The sequence below is a fragment of the Pantherophis guttatus genome, chromosome 2, assembly GCF_059756535.1.
Source record: "Pantherophis guttatus breed Tessera chromosome 2, ASM5975653v1, whole genome shotgun sequence".
NCBI lineage: Eukaryota > Metazoa > Chordata > Lepidosauria > Squamata > Colubridae > Pantherophis > Pantherophis guttatus.
Window position 1 is genome coordinate 278,442,377 of NC_142064.1, and position 25,740 is coordinate 278,468,116.

The 25,740-nt window shown below is 45.5% G+C and overlaps 1 protein-coding gene across 1 annotated transcript in view; it reads left to right on the plus strand.

Moving 5' to 3' along the window:
- LOC117668129 (zinc-alpha-2-glycoprotein-like) overlaps positions 1-24,042 on the plus strand; it is a 26,703-nt gene extending 2,661 nt beyond the window's left edge. Inside the window, exons 2-8 of the mRNA XM_087884613.1 lie at positions 5,517-5,578; positions 14,428-14,697; positions 16,030-16,302; positions 18,141-18,449; positions 20,387-20,467; positions 21,776-21,851; positions 23,751-24,042. Of these exons, the coding sequence (XP_087740739.1) occupies positions 5,521-5,578; positions 14,428-14,697; positions 16,030-16,302; positions 18,141-18,449; positions 20,387-20,467; positions 21,776-21,828 (1,044 nt within the window). The 5' untranslated portion in view covers positions 5,517-5,520 and the 3' untranslated portion in view covers positions 21,829-21,851; positions 23,751-24,042. The remainder of the gene's footprint in view (positions 1-5,516; positions 5,579-14,427; positions 14,698-16,029; positions 16,303-18,140; positions 18,450-20,386; positions 20,468-21,775; positions 21,852-23,750) is intronic.
- The last annotated feature ends 1,698 nt before the right edge of the window (positions 24,043-25,740 follow it).

Here is a 25,740-nt window from a genome sequence, read left to right on the forward strand (position 1 = left end):
TTCTCACTGTCCGGAAGTTTCTCCTTCGATCTAGGTTGGAGCTCTCCTTGAGAAGTTATGCAACAAGACCCCTATGCAAGATTCAATATTATTCGGGACCCAAACGGAGATCGGAGAAGAAACACCCGAGACGAACCGGAGCGTGTGCGCGCGTGGCGGGGGAAAACCCGGCAAAGCTCCGACGAACCGGGGCGAGCGAGCTAAAACAAAGAGCAAAACGCCGATCTCCGAGCGCCCGTCCGTCTGGCTGCTAAACCGATCTCTCGCTCCGCCCTCCCAATCGGGTCTCCATCGCCCCGCCCTTTGGAATCTTTCGCCCGTCCCCCCCTACCCCGCCCCCCCAAAAAACTCCGGGCGTTGCTCTTGCCCCGCCCTTCTTCTCAGCGCTTTTCTATTAATGGGAGGCGGAGCTGCTCTTCACCGGTTCGCCTTTTCCGCAAAGATGGTTAAATCCAGTGTACAAGGCGGAAGTTGGGGGTTTGCCGAACTCGCCATCTGCCCAACGTCTTTTCTTCTTGGATGGATGGATGGATGGATGGATGGATGGATCTATCTATCTATCTATCTATCTATCTATCTATCTATCTATCTATCTATCTATCTATCTATATATCTATCTCTATCATCTATCTTTATCTATCTATCTCTATCTATTTTTATCTATCTCTATCATCTATCTTTATCTCTACCTATCTTTATCTATCTTTATCTCTCTCTATATATCATCTGTCTATTTATAATCTATCTCTATCTATCATCTATCTTTATCTATCTCTATCATCTATCTATCTTTATCTGTCTATCTCTTTATCTATAACTATCTATCTATCTATTTCTATCTAATCTATCTATCTAATCTCTCTCTCTCTTTATCTATCTACCTTCCTTCCTTTCTCTTTCCTTTCCTTTCCTTCCTTCCTTCCTTCCTTCCTTCCTTCCTTCCTTCCTTCCTTCCTTTCTTTCTTTCTCTTTCTTTCTTTCTTTCTTTCTTTCTTTCTTTCTTTCTTTCTCTTTCTCTTTCTTTTTCATCTTTCTTTCTTCTCCCTCTCTCCTTTCTTTCTTCCTGTCACTCTAAGCCATTTAGAATATAGAATAACAGAGTTGGAAGGGACCTTGGAGGTCTTCTAGTCCAACCCCCTGCTCAAGCAGGAAACCCTATCTGACCATTTCAGACAAACACCTTCCTGCCTCCTTTTTCAGCTTTGCCATCAAAGGGGCCTTAGTCGCTGTCTTCCCAGGGCGAATCCGGAGTCGCTCCAAAGCGAAGGCGCTCCATTTGAGGGGTTTAATTGGTTCTCGACCGTGCCCAGAATCTGGATGGGCGGAACCAGAAGGAGAGGCTGGCGATGAGCTGGAGGATGCGGGGCTGGGGAGGGGCGGCTTCAGATTTGGTGGTACTTGGCGGCCGCTGACATGGGGATGGAGCCTTCATGCCCGGCGCCCCTCTTGCTCTTGGGTGCGAGAGAGCCAGGGAAGCCTCACAGGACTTGCAGTTTGCAGGAGGGAGAGAAAGGTGGGTAGAAACATTTAAGCCAGCCGGTTTGAATTCCTAGTATAGCTCTCCTGAGTGAGCAGGAGGTTTATTTATTTATTTATTTATTTATTTATTTATTTACCAAAAATTTATATGCCGCCCTTCTCCCTAAGGATTCAGGGCGGCGAACACAAGTTAAAAACATACAATAATAAAAGATCAAAATGATTAAAACCCAGTTAAAACAACGACAATCAAAATAAGAAAAACCCAAGGATCAAGGTCAACCCCTTTGTTGGACTAGATGACCTCCAAGGTCCCTTCCAACTCTGTTAATGTTAATTTGAAAAACTCCCTCGATGTCTTTGTGCTGGGCTGAATCCCGTTTAATAACTTTTCCTCCAGTAGGTCATTTATACACTTAACTGCGTCACAATGTTAATAAAGTGACGTTTGAATTTTTTTTGAGAGAGAGAAAAGGAAGAATAATCCGCACACTGCTGAGCGTTCCTCTGTGCCAGTTCTGTCACGTGGCTGTGCCCAAACTCGAGCCTTCCTCCGCCCCCCCTTCCACCCCCAAAATAGAAAAGGGTAAGAAAGTACAAGCAAAAATACATCAAATACATTAAAGCCACCAGAGAAAAGGAAGTGGACCATTGTTAAACGAGAAGTCTCTTTTCCAGAATTTCAGCACCTGGACAGCAACTTTGGATCTCTAAAGGTAAAGGTAAAGGTTCCCCTCGCGCATATGTGCTAGTTATTCCCGACTGTAGGGGGCAGTGCTCATCTCCATTTCAAAGCCGAAGAGCCAGCGCTGTCCGAAGATGTCTCCGTGGTCATGTGGCCGGCATGACTAAATGCCAAAGGCGCACGGAGCGCTGTTACCTTCCCACCAAAGGTGGTCCCTATTTTTCTACTTGCCTTTTTTTACGTGCTTTCGAACTGCTAGGTTGGCAGAAGCTGGGACAAGCAACGGGAGCTCAACATTTTTATATTGTGGCGACCAAATGTTTCCAAAGGAAAAAATAAAACAAGGAAGTCCTGTTGCCTTTTGGAAAATTGTGTGTATGTGTGTGTGTGTGTGTTTGTGATTTCACCCAAGGATCCCTGCAACAAAACTAACTTCCCGCTTCTTCTTGGAATCCTTTATCCTTCAAACTCAGTGAAATATCTCTTGGAGTTGCATTTCAGAGGATTCATTTGTAGCTCTCCCTGTTGTCATCCCAATGAGGGGACCTACACATTCATTTTTTTTTTTTAAAAAAAATCAGTGTTAATGCTTCAAATGTAAGGCAGGAATCCTTCTGATTCCTTCTGATGGGAAAGATCTCAATCAGTAACAGAGTTGGAAGGGACCTTGGAGGTCATCTGGTCCAACCCCCTGCTCACGCAGGAGACCTGTACTAGGGATTCGAACCGCCGAACTGCCGACCTTTCTGATCGACAAGCTCAGTGTCTTAGCCACTGAGCCACCTAGTCAGGCAAGTCAGGATTAGGATCAGTCAAAGTGCTTAACAAACTTTTACTATTGGCAGATGTGGGTCTGTTTCATGCCGTCCGGTGTGAGCTCCGTTCTCTGCTTCTTCTGGCTCCTTGTTCAGCATAGGGCAAGCTTCCTCTACTGTTTCCAATGTGTGAGTCTATCAACAATAGGGGGAGGTGGGCTCAGTTTGCTCCCTTGAAGGCTGATTCATCCTTCTGTGGTTATGAAGGGGATCATCCGGGCAACTGTGCATGTGACAAGTGAGCAGCCTACCATCATCAGCCAGAGGACAGAGCAACTTAAAGAAGTGTACAAGATCGGAAGATGTAGAGAGACCCTGGACCATAGAATCGCCTGTGGTTCTTATGGGATGACAACGATGATGATGTTATCCATCATCATCCATCATCATTATCCTATAAGATATGGATAACGTCATCGTCATTACACTATAAGACCCGCAGTCCCCTCCAAAACATATACAACAGCAAGAAGCACGATTGATCACTTGGGAAGTCTCAAAGCCCTTCACTGGTGCTCTTTAATAACTTTAGAAGAATCATTCCTTCTCCTCTCCCCCCCCCCCCAAAATCCGGCTCCTTTGCATCATCAGCAAACAGCCATTGAGAGAAATGGGGCAGGACAAGGAAGGAAAAGGTTAGCCAAAGAACAAAGGCAGGAAGGAGGCTCTGAGTGGAGCGGAGGCAGACAGGTGGAGATTTTTGGAGGGGGGGGGGCTAGGCAAACGTTTGCTTTCCCTACAGTATAAAACACTCCACTGTCTGGCATCTGTGACTCTGCACGCCGGCCCTAATGGGCTTGATGACAGGAGGCACCTTGGTCATCCTGCTGGGGTGCTGTGGCTGTAAGTAGCTAAATCGTAACCGCAATAATAATCATAACATTGTGTCTTGCAAATTGAAGTCACGTGATTGTGGAGGAAGAAATCAATGGTTGTACCAATAGGAATAGGAGCCCTTGGAGCAATACCCAACGGGCTGCCTAGATACCAGGGTGGATAAAAATCAATGATTTTTTTTAAAAAAATCAAAAAAATCAGATTTTTTTGATTTAAATCGGATTTTTTTGATTTTTATCGAATTTATTTTAATTAAAAAACTTTTGGGGTAAAAATCTATCGTAAGATAGTTTTCTGTTTAAGATACATAAATAATTTAGTTTATTCAGCGTGAAATGGAGCTTAGTTATGTAGCACGAGGCTGTATATTCTGCAGCACTGGGACTATCGGTGAGTCAACAGCGGGTCAAAGGAGTAGCAGAGGATAGTTGCTCTTTAAAAATTATGATTTAAATCGAGTGGATTTAAATCAAGCCTTTTTACTAGTGATTTAAATCATGATTTAAATTGTGATTTAAATCCACTCGATTTAAATCAAATCCACCCTGCTTAGATACACTGAAATTTTGAACGCATTAGACCTGAATAGCCTGACTTTACAAAACAAATAAATAAATAAAACCTTGGAATTGCTTATATATCCAGACGCTACCTTAACAGCTCTTAGGTCCTTGGTTAGGACTTGAACTGTTAAATTTTTCCCAGTCTTAGACTGGGAATTGAATCAAAGATTAATAGTAACGAGAACAACAACAATAAGAGTAATAATATTACTATTGGTGTACCTGTAGTTGCGCTGCTGAAGGTCAACAAACAAAGAGACAAAAAAAAGGGGGGGTAGTAGCTGGGCTGCATGAAGTCTGATAAGATGAGTTGGTTGGGGGCCGGGATGGTTGCCTGGTCCAGCCTGGCATATATGTATTGAGGACTAGTGTCCTGCGTGGGACTCCTTCTCAGTTGTTGCTCAGTGTTGAAATGTAAAATTTGTTACTACCGATTCTGTGGGCGTGGCTTGGTGGTGGTGGGTAATGTGACTGGGTGGGCATGGCCAACTTTTTTTTTTCTTTTAAAAACATTTTCTACAACCTCTTCAGCATTTTTTTTTTTTTTTTTTTTTTGCTTTTAAGAGAAAAAATAGCCTCTGACGATCAGGCAACTCAGCTGGGATCGTCAGAGCCTTTTAAAAGCATTTTTTTTTAACATCCTCTTCGGCCAAAGAGGTAATAGAAAAAAATGCTTTTAAAAGGCTCTGAAGATCCCAGCTGAGCCGTGCAATCATCAGAGGCTTTTAAAAAAAAAAACTTTTAAAAACATTTTTTCAGCCGAAGAAAAAATGATTTTAAAAGTAAAAAAAAAAGCCTCCGATGATTGCGCGGTTCAGCTGAGCATGGGGGGGGCCAGGGATTTTTGCTACTGGTTCTCCGAACCACCCGCCTCCATTGCTACCGGATCGGGTGATCCGGTCCGAACCGGGAGCATTTCACCCCTGGACTTACTGCTGGCCTGATGAAATAGGGAGAAGGAGAGGAGGAGAAACTACCTGTGCAAAATGGAGCAGATGGAGAGAAAGGTTGGAGAAGAAAAACAAAATTTAAGTATGTGGAACAGTTATTGGCTAGAGAGGAAGATCATAGAATATGAGAGTTGGAGGTTCTCTAGTCCAACCCCCTGCTCAATCCGAAGACCCTTTATCATTTCAGACAAATGGCTGTCCAATCTCTTGTGAAAAACCTCCGTGATGGAGCGCCCGCAATTTCTGAAGGTAAGCCGTTCCACAGGTTAATTGTTCTTAACGTTAGGAAATTTCTCTTTAGTTCAGGTTACTTCTCTCCTTGGTTAGTTTCCGTCCATTGCTTCTTGTCTTTTGTTTTGTTTGTTTGTTTTATTAAATTTATATACCGCCCTACTCCCGAAGGACTCAGGGCGGTGAACAGGCACAAAATAAAATACATGAATACAAAAGTTAGAAACCAAATTAAATAATTTAGCCCAAGACAATTAAAAATCCCAATAATTTAAAACAAATTAAAATTCCAATTTAAAAATTTAAAAGAAAGGGGAGAAAATTAGGCCAGTGAACAGGCACAAAATAAAATACATGAATACAAAAGTTAGAAACCAAATTAAATAATTTAGCCCAAGACAATTAAAAATCCCGAAGTGATCCTTCAGGCAAAAAGACAGGGTCATGGGTAGCGGTAGTTCGTGGGTGGTAGGAACCCCGATTGGAAGAAGTGCTCGAGGCCTGGGACGCCAGGTGGATGCCCATTTTAAATGGCATGGATCGGAAACGAGCGGGAAAATTGTGTCAAAAGTGGGCTCTGCTAAGAGATAACACCAGGAGACAAATTTGGCTAAATAAAGGTACTTAAAAGAAAAGGGAAATATATAAATAGGAATGTTGGGGTTTTTGTTTGTTTTGTTTGTTTGTTTTGTTTGTTTGTTTGTCTCTCTGTCTTCTATGCAACCACGTGGTATGTTTAAGATTTGTGCCTTCCCTAATTTAACTGAGATTTATGGCGGGAATGATCAGTGTGTGTGTAAATCTCAGAATTCTGCTTTCTTCTCTTTGTCTTCCTTGTTTTTATGCGTGTGTGTCTAAGTCTTTGTGCGCCCTCGAGGTAATTGTAATTGTAAAATGTATCTGATCTCTAGAGACAAGAATTTTAAATTGTTAGAAAAGAAAAAAAAGTTGAAACAATGAAAAATGGGAGAGAGAGAGGAGAGAAAAAAGAAAGAAAGAAAGAAAGAGCCTTTGCCCTGTATTTGTCTGGCCAACAAAAACAGAGTAAGGAGACATTCTATTTCTGGTTTTTTTTCTCCTTCCCTCTCTGTATCTTAAAGTAACAACTCAAGTTTATGAGGAAACGTTTTAAGTGCATTTACAAGAAAAAAAAATCAGTCTTGCATTTCCTGTATGTGTTTAAATGGGTTTGCCTGTTCATCTCTTTCCTGAAGCATGTGAATCCAGTTTTTCTTATCTGTTGTGTCTCCATTTTGTTGGAACTGTATCATCTGTTTAGTAACTGCAATACTGTTGTGTTGTTTCTTTTCAAACTCTGCTTGCAAGCTATCTACACCCCCCCCCCCATCTCTAATCCTGTTACATTGCCTTTCCTGGGAAGATTACCCACAAAATGGGGGAGGGGACCCTGTTCTCATGTCTTTCAGCCCTGCACAAAGGACTCTGCAAGTGTGGAAGCAGAGCACATGGATCCAGATGCTGCCTCCAGAGGAGACCTTCCATCTGTTTGAACCAGGAATTGGGTTTGAATCCAGCCTCCACTGAAAGTCATCACAGCAACCAGAGTGGAGCAGACCTTCCCAAGCCTGACTGAGCAGCCTTACCACCAAGCATGCTACCCAGCAGACATGAAAGAAAAGACCCTGAGATGTATAAGTAAAGACCAAAAGACTCTTTTCAATTCCCAGAAGGCAGCTGGAAAAACTATGGGGAGGGTGGAAATTCATTGTAAGGTTTTCTTTCTTGTCTCATTTATATTGTAATAATAATAATTTTTTATAATTTATTGAATTTCTATACCGCCCTACTCCCGAAGGACTCAGGGCGGTGTACAGCCATGAAATAAAACACATAAATTTACAAAATTTAAAATCGAATAAAATAAATTAAATAAATTTGGCTGAATTTATACCCATAATTTAAAATACCCATAATTTTAAAATACAATTAAAAATTTAAAATTTTCATTTAAAAGGGAGAAAATTTAGGCGAGGCCCGCTTGATGAAATAAAAGCGTCTTCAACTCGCGGCGGAAGGTGCGCAGATCCGGGATCCTCCGTATCTCTGGGGGGAGCTCATTCCAGATCGTCGGTGCCCCCACAGAGAAGGCTCTCCCCCTAGGGGCCGACAGCCGACATTGTTTGGCCGACGGCACCTGGAGGAGCCCTTCTCTGTGGGAGCGTACTGGTCGGTGGGAGGCTGTTGGTGGTAGTAGGCGGTCCCGTAGATAACCAGGTCCTAAGCCATGGAGTGCTTTAAAGGTGGTAACCAGCACCTTGAAGCGCACCCGGAAGACCACCGGGAGCCAGTGCAGCTCGCGCAGGAGAGGTGTTACATGGGAACTCCATGTTGCTCCCATAACCACCCGCGCGGCCGCACTCTGCGCCAGTTGGAGCCTCCGGGTGCACCTCAAGGGGAGCCCCATGTAGACGGGGACCTCAAGGGGAGCCCCATTTATATTGTAATCAGTTTATTGTAAGAATTGTATTAGGGAGTGGTTGCCACAGCAAGTTATATACACTTTAGATGTCTGTCTGGTGGGAGAGAAATATGTCCAAAATGTTGGTATTGCCTGTATTGTAAAAGTAGCTGCATACACATGCACACACAGAGAGACACACCATTCAGAATTAGACTGAAACTATTCCTTTCACTTACCTCCACACAAAGCTTCTCCTAGGTTGATTTTTGCTCTGTTGCACTAAAAGCCCAAGGAGTCATATCTCCCTGTAATTCCATGGGGGAGGGGGCAATCCCCCTCAGGCAATTCCCTCACTTGAAGAGATAACAAGAAAAGTGATATCCAAAACCCAAGCCCTGACTGTGACTTACAAATGATGCTGCCCAGTTGCCCAGTAAAGAAAGATACGTTGCACTGGTGGTCTCATGAGTAGAAATCCCAGGGCTCATTATGTGTAACACCAAAAAAAAAAAAAGAATGGATATTGTACACTGGCTAACCTCAATTTGGACTCACAAATCCTGGATGTACTAAAGTAAGAGCTAGGGCAGGTTCAGTAACCAACCCTTGGAAATGGGCAGCCTGCAATTTAAAGCACCTTTTACAACTTGTCTTGCCCCAATTGTTAAGTGAATCGCTGCAGTTGCTACATTAGTAACACAGTTGTTGACTCTGCCTTCCCCGTTGACTTTGCTTGTCACGAGGTCGCAAAAGGGGATCTCGGGACACTGTAACCGTCATAAATATGAGCCCGTTGCCAGGGATCCAAATTTTGACCCCCTGACCATGGGGATGTTGCAATGGTTAAGTCACACTTTTGCAATGCCGTTGTAACTTTTAACTTCATTAAATGACTGGTTGTAAATTTAGGAGTACCTGTACTGCTACTCCAGAGCTGCAAACTTAGATGTAAGATCCGCCTCTCATCAGCTTGACTCACTAGCCAACTGTACAAACCTTTGTTTTGCTGCCTTCTTACAAGGAGCAGCTGTTCAGTGGATAAGCTGAGTATGAGCCGAGGTGGCGCAGTGGTTAGAGTGCAGTACTGCAGCTACTTCAGCTGACTGCTAGTTCAGCAGATCAGTGGATCAAATCTCACCGGCTCAAGGTTGACTCAGCCTTCCATCCTTCCGAGGTGGGTAAAATGAGGACCCAGATTGTTGGGGGCAATATGCTACTTAGTATACTGTCTTTGGTGTAAGCCGCCCAGAGTCCTCAGAGAGTGGGCAGTATAGAAATAATAATAATAATAATAATAATAATAATAATAATAATAATAATAATAATAAGCGGGTCAATTTCCAAAGTTCTCCTTAAATCCAGAGAATTCTTTTGCTTAGAAGGGTTGTGTCTGAGACCCAAATCAGTTGTAGAGTGTCAAGGAATTATGCAGCAGCTGTCTAGATGAAGTTGGAGACATTGACACAAACTTGTAGTGTATTATATATATATGAGGACCTAGATTGTTGGGGGCAATAGGCTGACTCTGTAAACTGCTTAGAGAGGGCTGTAAAAGCACTGTGAAGTGGTATATAAATCTAAGTGCTATTGCTATCTATCATCTATCTGCGGTGGCGCAGTGGTTAGACTGCAGTACTGCAGGCTAATTCTGCCGACTGCCAGGGGTTCGATCCTGACCGGCTGAAGGTTGACTCAGCCTTCCATCCTTCCAAAGTTGGTAAAATGGGGACCCTGATTGTGGGGGGCAATATACTGACTCTGTAAACCACTTAGAGAGGGCTGTCAAAGCACTGCGAAGTGGTATATAAGTCTAAGTACTATGGCTATATATATAAAAAAGAGCCGTGGCAACACAGTGGTTAGATTGCAGTACTGCAGGCTAATTCTGCTGACTTCCAGAGTTCGATCCTGACTGAGGTAGGTAAAATGTGGATCCAGATTGTTGGGGGCAATAATATGCTGACTCTGTAAACCCCTTAGAAGGGGCTGTAAAGCACTGTGAAGCGGTGTATAAATCTAAGTGCTATTGCTATTGCTATCTATCATCTATCTGTGGTGGTGCAGTGGTTAGAATGCAGTACTGCAGGCTAATTCTGCCAACTGCTAGGAGTTCGACTTTGACCGGCTCAAGGTTGACTCAGCCTTCCATCCTTCCAAGGTTGGTAAAATGAGGACCTGATTGTGGGGGGCAATATGCTGACTCTGTACACTTATATGTACTGCTTCACAGTGCTTTACAGCCCCACTCAGAGAGGGCTGCAAAGCAGTGTGAAGTGGTACATATAAGTGTTCTGCCCTAGCTACGGACCACAAAGAACGCAGCACACACGAAGTCTGTACAAACCTTAGTTTACTAATTAAGGACTACTAATGAGCTTTCTTAGTAGTTGTTCAAACACAAGTACAGTTTAAATCAGTCTTTTCTGAACAAGGGCCGTTAATTTAACTTCATTAATAGCCGACAAGAGTCCAGGAAATAATAACTCAATTCTGAGGTACAGACTTTCAGATAACCGTAAGCTTACTGTGGTTGGCAGAATGCCCAGAAGCAATTTGCAGGAAAAATGACAAGAGAGAAGCAAGAACCGATCAGATGTTTCTGGAGTCAATACGCGAAAGAATATGAACGAAGTTGTTTTCTGCAAATTGCCTCAGTCGTCATCATTCCTTAAATAGGCCAGGGGAGTGGCCAATTAGCCCCAAGCCTTACTCTCGAGGAGACCTCTTCCTGAGGAGCCATTCCTGCCTTTTGGCAGCTCTGCCCCTGCATTGAGAAGAGGTTCCTCCTCTTGTTCCTCTTCACTTATGGGAGCTTCTGGAGGCTCTGAAGGCCCTGGCTGAATCCCCGCCTCTGGCACCAACTCTTCTCCAGCCTCCTCATTGTCTGACTCAGGTGCCAACTGCACAGGCCGCTGGCGGGCCACAACAATAAGTGCTGTTGCTATATAAATATATTTAACATTTACAGCAGTCATTATCATCCAGAAAGGAAAAAAAAAACATAAGATAGTCAGGAACACAGGAACATCATGAGGTAAATTAAAGCGTATACAGAACACACAGAAGAAAAAAGGTGGGGAAAAAGGGAAACTCCCCCTTTATACTTATGGTGACCAATCACAGCATAGATTGCCTCATGCATGAGTCAGCATTTTCTAACTAATCAGCTATAGCTGTGTGTGCTGGCCTATTGTACACTTTACAGTTCCAGCTACTAAAGTCAATAGCTCAACATAGAGTCAATTCACCATTTTCCCCCCACTGGAAGTCTCCCACCCAGTAGTGGGTTTCAATTTTTTTTACTACCAGTTCTGTGGATGTGGCATGGCTTGGTGGGCATGGCAGGGGAAGGATACTGTAAAGTCTCTGTTCTCTCCCCACTCCAGGGGAAGGTTACTGCAAAATCCCCATTTCCTCCCGATCAACTGGGACTCGGTAGGCAGAGAATAGATGGGGATGGGGCCAGTCAGAGGTGGTATTTACTGGTTCTCCGAACTACTCAAAATTTCCACTACCGGTTCTCCAGAACTGGTCAGAACCTGCTGAAACCCACCTCTGCTCCCACGCAATAGGAATAGATTGAAGGGCTTCTCTTGGGGGTTCTCTTTTCTTTTCTTTTTTAATCATATTTTTATTGTACATTTTCCTTCATTTTACATCGCAATTTCAATTTTGCAACAACGATATGCTGGTTGTATCAGCACCTTTTTAAATATACATGATGTTATACCTCCTAGTTACGACCATTTTTCTCTTGTTCATACAGTATAGTCCATAGAAGAAAGAATAAAAACTTGATATTATACAACATACTTGTATCAATTGTATCCATGGTTGTAACATACTTCTCTATACATTTATCACTCTATATATTTTGATTTGCAATTATGTACAATCTAGTACCAATATTGCTTACAATACATATTCTTCTATATACAATACATATTCTTCTATATACAATACATATTCTTCTATATACAATACATATTCTTCTATATAGTTTTATACCTATACTAGCTGGATCCCCGTGCTTTGCTACGAAACTATGTGATCGGGCTTGATAAATCGACACTTACAGCTTGAAACCTCCCCTATCCTATCCCCTTCTCTCCCTCAGCCTTGCCCCACAGAAAAGTCTCCCTCAGGCTTTCTAGCCCCTTCTCTCCATGAGGCTTGCCCCACAGAAGCCTGTCCTATGCTATCCCATTCTCTCCAGTTATTTCAAGTTGGGAGGGAGAGTAGAACGTCTAACTAATTAGCATCAGAGCATGTTATAATAATATAGGAAATTCTAATGCTCTGATGGTCATTTTAAAAAATCCTTTCTTAGTGAGCACCTAGAAGCCAAGAGGAACATACACGGCAAATTTCAAGTTTGTAGGCTTTACAGTTCTGGAAATTTCATGATTAATGCATGAGTGGTTTTTGCTTATATATATATATATCCACAATTACACGGGAAGAAACCTGAAATATTAACTATACACACATACATACCCGTGAAAACTTACATATATATATGTAGGTCTTTGGTTTATTCGGGTCTTCTCCCACGTAAAATTGGAAGTGTCTTGGCGACGTTTCGACGAAGTCTCATTTGTCATCTTCAGGCTGGTGTTCTCGGCTTCGTGCTTCCAGGAGCAATGTGAGATCGCAGCTGTCTCTTCCTTTTAACTACTAGTGGGGGTGTGAGCTGATTGGGTGGGAACCTGGCTGTGCTCTGATTGGGTGGAGGTGTGCTCCGACTGGTTAGGGGCTTGGCTGTGCTCTGATTGGATGGGGGGTTGGTCATGCTCTGATTGGCTCGGGGTGTATTCTGCTTGGGTGGGGGCTTGGTTGTGCTCAGCTTAGTCTGAGTTGCAGGGGGACCTGAGCTGGTGAGCTGCGTTGCTGTTGTTTGGCTTCGTGTTTGTGGCCGTGCGAGCTCTTCATGGTGGGTGTCAGTCTGCTTCATGTATGGATTGGAGGGGTTTAAAGTGGCTAATGATGCAGCTGCGGTCTGGCTTCTGGTCCTTGGTCGTGGTTCATTATCAGTGTGGGTTTGAGTCTGCTTTCTGCGTGGATGTGTGGTGGTGACCTCCTGTGTGGCTCTCGTGAGTGTGGGTCTGGTGTCATTCGTCGTGTTAGGGACTCGTTTGTCAATAAGGGCGGGTTTCCAAATGGCTGGTAGGCGGGAGGTATGGTCTCGTTTGTTCATGCTGTGTGGGCGTTTTTCTATCTCGATGGCTTCTCTGATTATTCTGTTGTTAAAGTGTTCAGTTTTGGCGATAGTTCTGGTCTTTTTAAAGTCAATATCATGTCCTGTGGCTTTAAGGTGTTGGACCAGGGAAGAAGTTGGTTCCTCTTTTCTGACTGAGTTCTTGTGTTCTTCTATGCGTGCACTTATTCATCTGTTGGTTTGTCCGATGTATGTGGTGGGGCAGGCGGTGCATGGGATTTCATATACTCCTTGATTTTCTAACTCAATTTTGTCTTTGGGGTTCCTTAGGATGGTGGATATTTTTCGGTTTGTGCAGAATGCTGTCTTGATATTATGTTTATGGAGGATTTTGCTTATTCTGTCTGTGGTGCCTTTTATGTATGGGAGGAGGGCTTTGCCATTTTCTTGTCCTCTGTCTTGGATTTTAGTGGGGGTTTCTTTTTGGATTAGGTTGGTGATCTTATTTCTTTGGAATCCATTGGATGTTAGTACGTTAGTGAGAGTGTGTAGTTCGGTTTTTAGGTGTTGTTCGTCAGCTAAGCGTTTTGTTCTGGAAATGAGTGTCTTGGCTACAGAGTTGATCTGGGCAGGGTGGTGGTGTGAGAGTGCGTGCAGATAGCGGTTTGTGTGTGTTTTCTTCTGGTAGATAGTGTGTCCTAGGGAGCCATTGGATTTTCTGTAGATTAAGACATCCAGGAAGGGAAGTTGGTTGTTTGCTTCTGTTTCCATGGTGAACTGTATTTTGGGGTGTAGGCTGTTGAGGTGTGTGAGAAAGTTGTCCAGTTTTTCTTTCCCATGTGGCCAGATTATGAAGGTGTCGTCCTAGCCAATTGTACCATAGTTCCCAAATCAGGTAACACTCCTTTTCTCCTTTGTCTTTAATTTCCATCGTTAACCTGTCCATTTCAGCGCAGTTTAATATTTTCTTAATTACCAGTTCCACTGTGGGTATACTTCCATATTTCCAATTTTGTGCATACGTAATTCTAGCCACTGTTATTACCTGTAACATTAAATATTGAATTCTTTTATTGTATTTCTCCAATACAACAAAACAGGCCTAGTAAAAATAGTTCTGGTTTTAGGTCTATTTGTAGTGTTACCATCTCCTCTAACCACTTTTTTATACTTGCCCAATATTTTTTTGCCGATGGACGAATGGGGGGTTTTCTGTGTGATGATGCAATGAGGATGGGCTGGGGCTGCACACTCCTAATTGGACCCTTCTCTCTTCTTCCTTCCCAGGCTCCCTTGCAGGTAGGAATACCCTGTGGTATTCCTACCTGCAAGCATCAGAGCCCAACCAGGGGCTGCCCCAGGTCTTCTCCAAGGCTTACCTGGATGACCAACCCATCGCTCGCTATGACAGCCACACCAGGAAGGTGGAGCCTCTGGTGTCCTGGATGGAGAAGGTGGAGAAGGAAGATCCCAACCAATGGAAAGAAGGGAATGAGATGTTGCTGGTCGCTGAGCAAGTCTTCCGAGATGAATTGAGGAGCGTATGGCAAAATGGAGGTTGCTTTGTCTTTTGTTTCTTCCTCCAGTTGACTCTGATTATTCCAAGGGAGAAATGAATGGTGGGGGGAGGGAGAAACATATCCCCATCTCACAAGGAAGGGAGAAGTGACCATATAGACAACCACAGGCTACAAAATGGAGCATTTTTGTTTTTTCCCCTTTTTTGGCCTCCAGCGCTGAAAGGAGATGGTGGTGAGATGGTTTTCCTCTGCAGGAAAGAAAAACTCCAGATTATTTTCCTTCATCCAAAATACTGGCCCTTGCATGATATGTGGAAAGTTTGATGTAGGCACTCTTCACTTTTCTCCCTGTTGTAGAACATGGAGGCCAAGAGTTTAAGCCAGGGGTGGGCTGTTGGGGGTCCGCAGGGGTTCAGGAGAACCTCTAGCTAAGATTCTGTGCAGTTCGGAGAACCCCCAAATCCCACTCCTGGCTGACCCCCGCCCCTCCCAGGAGTCCCCATGGGGCCTGTTTTGGATGCAGGTAAGTGCAGGGCCCGCATGGAGGCTCGGGGAGGGTGAAAAATGGGCCTACTGGAAGTTTCCCGCCTCCAGAGGGCCTCTGGAGCCTGGGGAGGCTGTTTTTGCCCTCCAGGAGGCTCGAGGAAAGCCTCTGAAGTCCAGGGAGGGCAAAAATGCCCCCACTCCATGTGCAGGATGCCAACTAGGCCACGCCCACAATGGCCATGCCCACCATGGCGACACCCACCCAGCAACCGGACAGAGACCCCTTGCTAAAATTTTTGAAGCCCACCCCTGGTTTAAGGTTCCTTCTGCTGAAGGGATGGAGTGTGGAGGAGGAAAGAATCGGACTGAGACCCTATAACAGTGCTAGCTAACCTTTTTGCCATCGTGTGCCAAAAGCGTGGGGAGCATTGGGGGGGGGTCACACGCATGCTTGCCCACACTCATATTTCAATACTCCCCCACCCTGCACCCCCGTGCATGCATATGTGACCCCCAACGCTCCCCACACTTTTGGCATGCAATGGCACGGTGGGCCCAGTAGGCCCATTTTCTGCCCTCCCCAGGCTCCAGAAGCTTTCTAGGAGTCTGGGGAGGGCGAAAACGGCTTTCCCTACCCCCTAGGAGGCCAGAAATGGCCCATTTCCCGACTTCCGGTGGGACTGGAAGGCCCAAAAATCAGCGGGTCAGTGCACGCATGTGCGCTGGAGCTGAGCTAGGGCAACGCTCGTGTGCCCACATATATGGCTTTGCGTGCCACCTGTGGCACGCGTGCCATAGGTTCGCCATCACGGCTCTATAATAAGCTTTTTTTGGGGGTGGGGGGCTTGGGGAGGAAGTCTGGACCTTCTGTTCTCTCTTTTAGGGCTTCACACCTGGCAGGCGATTTTGGGCTGTGAGCTCCGGGAAGACGGGAGCAAAGGAGGGTTTTTGCACTATGGCTACAATGGGATGGACTTCATCAGCTTCGACAAGGAGACCCTCGGATGGGTGACTGCTCAGCCCCAGGCCCAGAAGGTCAAGGAGAAGTGGGAGGATGATCCAGGGTGGTCCCAGAGAAACAAAATCTACTTGGAGACCTGTAGTGAGCAGTTGCAGAGATACTTGTCCTACAGTAAGGAAGCTCTACAAAGCATAGGTAAGTGCAGGGGAATAGAGCTACATAATTTTCTTGGCTGGATTTTTGAATGCTGCTGGTGGGATGGGAGGAGGTCTGTAGTCCCCCTTGAGAGGAAAAATCATTCTTGCATGGAAGGAAACCTTGTGTAGAAGGTACGTATTGATTTAGAATAGAATAGAATAGAATAGAATAGAATAGAATAGAATAGAATAGAATAGAATAGAATAGAATAACAGAGTTGGAAGGGACCTTGGAGATCTTATAGTCCAACCCCCTGCTTAGGCAGGAAACTCTACACCACTTCAGACAAATGGTTATGCAACATCTTAAAAACTTCCAGTGTTGGAGCATTCACAACTTCTTGAGGCAATTTATTTTATTTAGCGTATGGCATCTACCAAGGTCATGCAATCACTGATAATGCAACACTAATAGGGTAGAAGGTAAGGAAGGTAACATTTATTTATTTATTATTTAAATTTGTATACCGCCCTTCTCCCGAGGGACTCAGGGTGGTGCAGAGCCACAATAAAACACATATATCCATAAAATTTAAAAAACAGTTCAAAACATATTAAATAATTTGGCCCTATATTAAAAACTAAAACACCCATTAAAATCCGTTCTGAAGCCAGCCCAGCCTGTTGAAACAGTAAAGTCTTAAGGGCCTGGCGAAAGGTACGTAGGTCAGGGATCATACGAATCTCCGGAGGCAGTTCATTCTAGAGGGCAGGTGCCCCCACAGAGAAGGCTCTCCCCCTGGGGGTCGCCAGTCGACATTGTTTGACCGATGGCACCCTGAGGAGTCCCTCTCTGTGGGAGCATATTGGCCAATGGGAGGCTATCGGTGGCAGCAGGTGATCTCGTAAGTACCCAGGTCCTAAGCCATGGAGCGCTTTAAAGATGGTAACCAGCACCTTGAATCGCACCCGGAAGACCACCGGGAACCAGTGCAGCTCGCGCAGGAGCGGTGTTACATGGGTGCGCCGTGTCGCTCCCATAATCACCCGCGCAGCTGCATTCTGGACCAGTTGGAGCCTCTGAGTGCTCTTCAAGGGGAGCCCCATGTAGAGAGCATTACAGTAGTCCAGACGGGAAGTGACGAGAGCATGAGTGACTGTGCTCAAGGCGTCCCGGTCCAGAAAGGGACGCAACTGGTGAATCAGGCAAACCTGATAAAAAGCCCCCACAGCCACAGCTGTCACATGATCTTCTAAAGACAGCCGTGCATCCAGAAGGACGCCCAAGTTGCGAACCCTCTCTGAAGGGGCCAAATCTCACCCCCAATAGTCAGTGATGGAGCCAGCTGGCTATACCAGGACGCCGGAAACCACAGCCACTTGGTTTTGGAGGGTTGAGTCTGAGCTTGTTTCTTCCCATCCAGATCCGCACGGCTTCCAGGTACCAGGACATCACGTCAAGGGCATCATTGGGGTGGTCCCGGGTGGAGATGTACAGCAACATTGACGGACATATGCATGATCCTTGGATAACAAAAAGTGAAACATACCTCAAGTCTACAACAGACTGATTATACTTTGAAGGAACTTGGACATAAAACGGAAAAGGGTATATCAGATTACACTATTATAGTCAATTTCAGGAAAAGTAGTTTTAGCCTTTCTGTGACAGCACCCCCTGTCCTGATCCCTCCAGAGATCATCAACCAATGCGACCAATGCCGTTTCTGTGCTATACCCGGGTCTGAAACCCGACTGGAATGGATCCAGATACGTCGTCTCATCCAGGTGCTGGGGAAGCTGTTCTTCCCCATCTGGAAGAGTTTCTTCCAGATGTTGCATTGTCTTGGTATTTGTGGAGAGATACTGTGAGGTGTGCTGTTGCTGTTTTTGCAGAGCCCCCAGTGGGGAAGGTGACATACATGGCTGCCAGTGACAAGGTGGAGATCCTCATCTGCCAGGCCTATGGCTTCTACCCCAAGGAGATCCAAGCCATCTGGAAGAGGGGTGAAGAGGATTGCAAGTATGAGACCCTCCCTAGGAACATGGCCCCCAACTCGGATGGGACTTATTATGTCTGGCTCAGCATTGAGATTGACCCCAAGGAGAGGGACCTCTTCAGTTGCCACATACAGCATGAAAGCTTACAGGAACCCCTGGTCTTGGCCTGGAAGGAGGACCCTGATGAGAAACTACAAGACTGGGGTAGGTAAAGAAGAATTTTCACCCATGGTGGAAAGAACGAAAAATAATAATAATCTGATGGACCATCCCAGGTCTTGGCATGCAGTGTAGGAAACATCCCTGTCTCACATAGAACATTCTAGGCTTGTGACGTCCTTGGTCTTGGCTTGGATGAAGGAACCTGGTGATGTTGTGGCCCACCAGCGGCCAGCGGAGCTGGCAGCAGATTCGGACAGTGAGAAGGTTGGGGAGGATCATGGGCCAGTCCTGAAATCTGGGGAGGGCTCTGATGAGAGTGCTGCGTTGGAGGCAGAGAGGGGGCCAGAGCGGTATGCCAGTTATCAGCTGCCTTCGGAGTCAGACATCAGTGAGGCAAACAAACGGCTGGAGCCTGTTCCCAGGGTGCACATAAGCAGTTGCCAGATGAAGGGAACAGCTAAAGAACAAGGGTCGACTCAGGAGTAAGGCCACAGGTGGACGATGAATGACTCCTCCCAGAGGGAATAAAAGAGGAGCAAAAGGGGAGTGCAGTTTGCAGGAGACAATTAGTTCGCTTAATTGGTTCGTGACTCCTTGCCAAGTTTTGAAGATATCGGCCTGGCAGCTCCCCAAGCCAGATAAGGTCTGTGACTGTAAATTCACCCTTGAAAGACTCTGCTGGACGTGAATGAGAAGAATTCACAGTAACTTATTAAAATGGTTTTTTTGTCGGGACAAGGAGTCTGCTTCGTGGTTTGGGGAAGCCTAGGTCAGAACAGGTGAGAGACTGAGGGACTGGGCAATTAGAAAGGGAACTTCACCCTTGGTGCAAAGACAGTACAATTAGCTCACCAGGTGTAATTGTCCCCACCCTCAACCTCAACCTATTTGTGTCTGACGGTGTATTGAACCACAACAGTGGTGAAATGTAAAATTTGTTACTACTAGTTCTGTGGGCATGGCTTAGTGGTGGAAGGTAATGTGACTGGGTGGGCGTGACCAACTTTTTTTTTTTTACTTTTAAAAACATTTTTTCTACAACCTTAAGAGGTTGCAGAAAAAAATGCTTTTAGAAGCCTCTGACGATCAGGCAACTCAGCTGGGATCGCCAGAGGCTTTTAAAGGCATTTTTTTTCCTACAACCTCTTCGGCTGCAGTGCGTGGTTTGGAGAACCGGTAGCAAAAATCCCTGCCCACCTCCCCATGCCCAGCTGAGCCACGCGATCATCAGAGGCTGTTTTTTAAACTTTTAAAAGCATTTTTTCGGCCGAAGAGGTTGCAGGAAAAAATGCTTTTAAAAGTAAAAAAAACAGCCTCTGATGATCGCGTGGCTCATCTGGGCATGGGGAGGTGGGCAGGGATTTTTGCTACCGGTTCTCCGAACCACGCACCGCCATCGCTACTGGATCGGGCGATCCGGTCTGAACCAGGAGCATTTCACCCCTGAACCACAAACTATGCAATCACATGTCGTCTTAGCCATAGAACTTTACCCCTGTAGGTAATTTGTGCTTTTGTGTCATGTGAATGAAGAAAAGGGGGTGATTCCATCATCTTAACCCTTGCTTAAATGCGCTAGAGCAGAGGTCTTCAAACGTGACAGCTTTAAGACATATGGACTTCAAGTCCCAGAATTCTCCAGCCAGCTATGCTATGCTGGCTGGAGAATTCTGGGAGTTGAAGTCCACAAGTCTTAAAGCTGCCACGTTTGAAGACCTCTGCACTAGAGGGTGGCAGAGAGGGAAAGGCACACCTACGTTCAAGGCCAGGCATGGTTACGTGGTTTCCACAGTTGTGATCCTAGGAGCAATGGGTCCCTCTTTGGCAGACGTAAAGCTACTAGGGAGAAATTCATGACAGTTGCTTGGCAGTGAGCACCCTCTGGGTGTGCCAGGTACCAAAACTAGTGCCCAGTCTCTGTCCTTGAGCTGAGGATCTTGGTAGCAACAATTGCCCTGAAGACTTTGTTCTACTTTTAGCCAACAGGAGGCTCCAGGTAGGACTCATCTTGGCGGCTGTGACTGTCTTCATTCTTCTGGCATCTGGGATGATCTGGATGAGTAAGTAACAAGGAAATATCTTTGTAACCTCGTTTCTCCCGTTTCCCTCAATTCCCACCGGGAGGGTCTTGGGGAGATGGATCTGCTTTCATCCCACCCCTTCCGGACAATTTCCAAACAAGCTGATCTGAAATCTTGCCCCACGTTCTTCTCAGCCTCTACTTCCATTTGCATGTGAACCCGCATGAGTTTTCTGCTCGTGTTATGGTGCTTCCATCCTCAACCCCAAGATGCAAACTCTCTGCCTTCATGATACAATTGGAATATTTGGAACGAGTTTTGGGTGTGTTCATAAAAATGATTGCTAGAGAGGAGCTTACATGTTTGTTAAGTACCTGCCCACGGGGCCAGTATAACCAACTATAAAACTAGAATTTATTTGCTTATTTGTTTATATATGTATGTATGTATCAGTGGTGGGTTCCTCCCGGTTCAGTCTGGTTCGGCCGAGCCGGTAGCGGTGATGATATGATGACACCGAACCGGTTCTCCCCCCTGCCCTCTTACCCCCCCACGTTATTCTTACCTTTTATTTGGCCCCACCCCCAATCTATTGCTGCCTCCTGAGTCACAGCTGATGACTAGAGGGAAAAAAACTGTTTAAACTCTTGCTGCGGGGCTTCAAAGGGCCGTCCTACAGCTGATCAGTGTTAAAAGCAAACAAATGAGTCGGGTCGTAAGTGCGAGGACTGGTCGTAAGTGTGAGGACCTTCCAGAAATGACTCTGACCAGCTAGCCACGACCACTTAGTCACATGCCCTCCAAGCCACACCCACAAAATAAGCCACGCCCACAGAACTGGTAGTAAAAAAATTTAGAACCCACCCCTGGTATGTATGTATGTATGTATGTATCAATGGTGGGTTTCAAATTTTTTTACTACCGGTTCTGTGGGTGTGGCTTGGTGGGCGTGGCAGTAAAAATACTGTAAAATCTCCATTCTCATCCCACTCCAGGGGAAGGTTACTGCAAAATCCCCATCAGCTGGGAATTGGGAAGCAGAGAATAGATGTGGGCGGGACCAGTCAGAATGTTTACTACCCGTTCTCTGAATTACTCAAAATTTCTGCTACCAGTTCTTCAGAACTGGTCAGAACCTGCGGAAACCTACCTCTGGTATGTATTATTTACAAACCATACACTTCCCTCATAGATTGACTCTGGGAGGTGGTGCACAAATAGTTGTAAACCTGTAAACACTATATATAAATATTGCATATTGTGATGCAGAAATCAGGTTCTTTGCATGAAAGGTGACTAATTCGCTCTTGTTTAAAATAATTGTTTGTTTGAAATATTAAAATTAAGAATGCAGGGTCAAGTCGAGGAGCCAGTTCGTGGAAGGTCCTGACGATATGTGAGCATCACCCTGGTTTTACACAAGGTGGGTATATTGGGTCTCACGTATTTATTCCCTCAATTTATGTGCATTCTCCCAATTTCAGTAACCAAAACCACATTCATAAGACTTCCCAGGGTCACATCATGTAGCCCCAAAGAACCCAGGGGACAAATCCAGCACAAATCCCATATGAATTCTATCTATACTTCAACTTTCTATGTTTGGGGAGTAGAAACGTGGTGACTCGGTGGCTTAATAACACTGGAGATGGTCTTTGTTTGAGTCCTAGCACTGCATAGCAGGGTGAACTCCCGTTATTCACCTTAGCTTCTGCCCACCTAGCAATTTGAAAGCATGTTCTATGCGAGTAGATAAATAGGTACCACTTCAGTGGGGAGTTGAGCCAGTGCTTCATCATGTCATCAGCGCTTCATCAGCATTCACCCAGGTACCTTCGAGACCGACTTCTGCCACCAATAGCGTCCCACCGGCCAGTTCGCTCCCACAGAGAGGGTCTCCTCAGGGTGCCATCGGCCAAGTTATGTCGGCTGGAGACACCCAGGGGGAGGGCCTTCTCTGTGGGAGCCCCAGCCCTGTGGAATGAACTGCCCCCGGAAATATGTAAGATCTCCGACCTCCGGGTATTTTGCTGTGCACTGAAGACCCTGTTGTTCCGCCAGGCCGGACTATCAACATAATAATTTTAAATTGGGGTATTTTAAATTTCTGGGGTTTTAAATTGAGCCGAATTTATTTAATAATTTTAAATTTTTAATTGATGTTTGTCTTGTGTTTTTAAATTGGCTGTACACCACCCTGAGTCCTTCGGGAGAAGGGCGGTATAGAAATAAAATTATACTTATTATACTTATGTGTATAGTTAAAATCCCCCCTGGCCCTGAACCTTCCCAGTCGCGATTCCCATTTGTAAGGCGGCTTTGGTGAAAGGTGAGGGCCTCGGATGATACTGCAAGAAAGCTGCTCATCTTCCTTTCTGGTGTGGAGTTAGGTCGCCCTCCTGTGGTGCACCTTGGGAAGTACCCGAGGGTGAACCAAACACAGGCAGTCAAAACTACTACTCTGCATCAGCAGTGCAGTCTTCTGGCTAATGTAACATTGACGTATGCTAAATAAATAAATAAATAACATGTTTGGGGAAAGGAAAAACAATTTACAACAAGGATTAGAATCTCGGATGAACCCCAAGGAGAGAAAAACCTCTGAATCCTCGAACTTGCTGTTCAGTTGAATGCCTGAGGATTTCCAGCAATAGCACCAGGGGTGAAATGCTCCCGGTTCGGACCGGATCACCCAATTCGGTAGCGATGGAGGCAGGTGGTTCGTAGAACCGGTAGCAAAAATCCCTGCCCCCCCCCATGCCCAGCTGAGCCGCACAATCATCAGAGGCTTTTTTTTACTTTTAAAAGCATTTTTTCTACAGCCTCTTCGGCCGGAAAAATGCTTTTAAACGTAAAAAAAAAAAGCCTCTGATGATCGTGCGGCTCAGCTGGGATCGTCAAAGGCTTTTAAAAGAAAAAAACCCTTTTTTTCTTTTAAATGCCTCTGATGATCCCAGCTGAGTTGCCTGATCGGCAGAGGCTTTTTTAAAAAGCCTCTGCCGATCAGGCAACTCAGCTGGGATTGTCAGAGCCTTTTGAAAGCATTTTTTAAAAACCTCTTCGCCGAAGAGGTTGTAGAAAAAATGGTTTTAAAAGTTAAAAAAAAAATTGGCCACGCCCACCCAGTCACATTACCCCACCACCACCAAGCCACACCCACAGAACCAGTAGTAACAAATTTTAGATTTCACCACTGAATAGCACTTGTACTCCAGGCCTATTTGTATTAAAAAAAATGAAATTGCCTTCCCTGATACAAAAGGGTGATATCTGGAGGTGTCTTCCAGCACTGATTCCCCCACTCCTCATTCTATCCCTGCAGGACATCAAAAAAAGGAGAGCGAGGACAACTAAAGAGCATCCAAAAATCTTCGCCGCTTTGGTCCTTCTTTCCTGATTGTTTGGAGAAACCAACCTTAAGAGCTTCTTTCAGCCACAGTCCCAGGACAGGCACTTTGTAACCTAATATTTGCAATGGGACGGTTGAATTTTTTGCTAGTCTGTTCCTATGACATGCTGATTAATGTTACTGGCCCTGCCGACCTATTAATTTAACTTCCAGTGGAAAGTTTAACTTATGTTTGTAAGTTATTGATATATTTATATCCCCTTTATTTCCTGATGTATCTACATCATATTTATTTATTTATTTGTTTATAAATAAATAACATAACATAACAGAATAATAGAGTTGGGAGGTCTTCTATTCCACCACGCTGCTCAAACAGGAGGCTCTATACCAGGGATCCCCAACCTTTCGGACCCCAGGGATCACTAAATTCATAATTTAAAATCCCGCGGACCACTAATATGATCTGCCTAATGAATGGCTGGGTGGGCGTGGCAAGGTGGTCATGTGACTGGGTGGGCGTGGCCAACTCGATGTCACTCACGTTGAAGGGCAGCCTTGCCAGGCTCTACTCGCGCACTCCTTGCCTGCCCATCCGGGCTCCTTAGGGCCCCAACAGGAAGCGGTTGCTGGAGCTAAGCAGCCACCACGAGAAAGAGTTGGCAAAACGGCTCAGTTCAAATTGGATCTGACCGAGAGGGAGGCCCAGGAGAAGCAGCTCACTGAGGACTAGAAGCATAGGCTTTCCAAGCAGAGGGAAGACCTGCAGGAGTGCAAAGCCAGGTGCCGGCGCCTGGAGGTTCAGTGGGCTGAGATGGTCAGCCAGTTCCAGGCCATGATGCAGTCCCACTGAAATAAGGCCCTCCAGCTCTTTGCCACCAGCGGCACTTCCCTCCAGCCTTCGCCCAAAGCCAGTGGTGGGTTCCTCCCGGTTCGGTCTGGTTCGGCCGAGCCGGTAGCGGTGACGATATGACGTCACCGAACCGGTTCTCCCCCCCGCCCTCCCAAACACACCCCCAGCCCCCCACGTTATTCTTACCTTTTATTTGGTCCCACCCCCAATCTATTGCTGCCTCCTGAGTCCCAGCTGATGACTAGAGGGAAAAAAACTGTTTAAACTCTTGCCGCGGGGCTTCAAAGGGCCGTCTTACAGCTGATCAGTGTTAAAAGCAAACAGACGAGTCGGGTCGTAAGTGCGAGGACTGGTCGTAAGTGCGAGGACCTTCCAGAAATGACTCTGACCAGCTAGCCACGCCCACCTAGTCACATGGCCTCCAAGCCACACCCACAAAATAAGCCACGCCCACAGAACCGGTAGTAAAAAAAATTAGAACCCACCCCTGCCCAAAGCCCTGCACTAGGAGGCTGAAGCAGATCCCAAGTCGGAATTTCTGCCCCCCTCCGACCCACAAAAAAAGACCCAAAAGGGGGAGGCTCTCTGCAGCAACACAAAAGTTCATTGCATCTATCTGTCCCAGGGGCCGTAGTTTGAGGACCCCGGATTTAGTGCAATATAAAAAATGCAAATAATTTTTCTATGGACCACCAACATTTTCTCATGGACCACCAGTGGTCCACAGACCACCATTTGGTGACCGCTGCTCTATACCATTACTAACAAATGTTTGTCCAATCTCTTCTCAAAAACCACCAACATTGGTGCAGCTACAACTTCTAAAGGCAAGTCATTCCACTGATTAATTGTTCTCACTATCAGGAAATTTCTTCTTAATTCTAAGTTGCTTCTCTCCTTGATTGATTTCCATCCGTTGCTTCTTCTCCTGCCCTCAGGTGCTTTGGAGAATAACTTGTCTCCCTCTTCTTTGTGGCAGCCCTTGAGATATTGAAAGGCTGCTCTCATGTCTCCCCCAGTCCTTCTTTTCATTAAACTAGACATACTCAGTTCCTGCAACCGTTCTTCAGATGTTTTAGCCTCCAGTAGTAGCGACTAGCACTGATGATG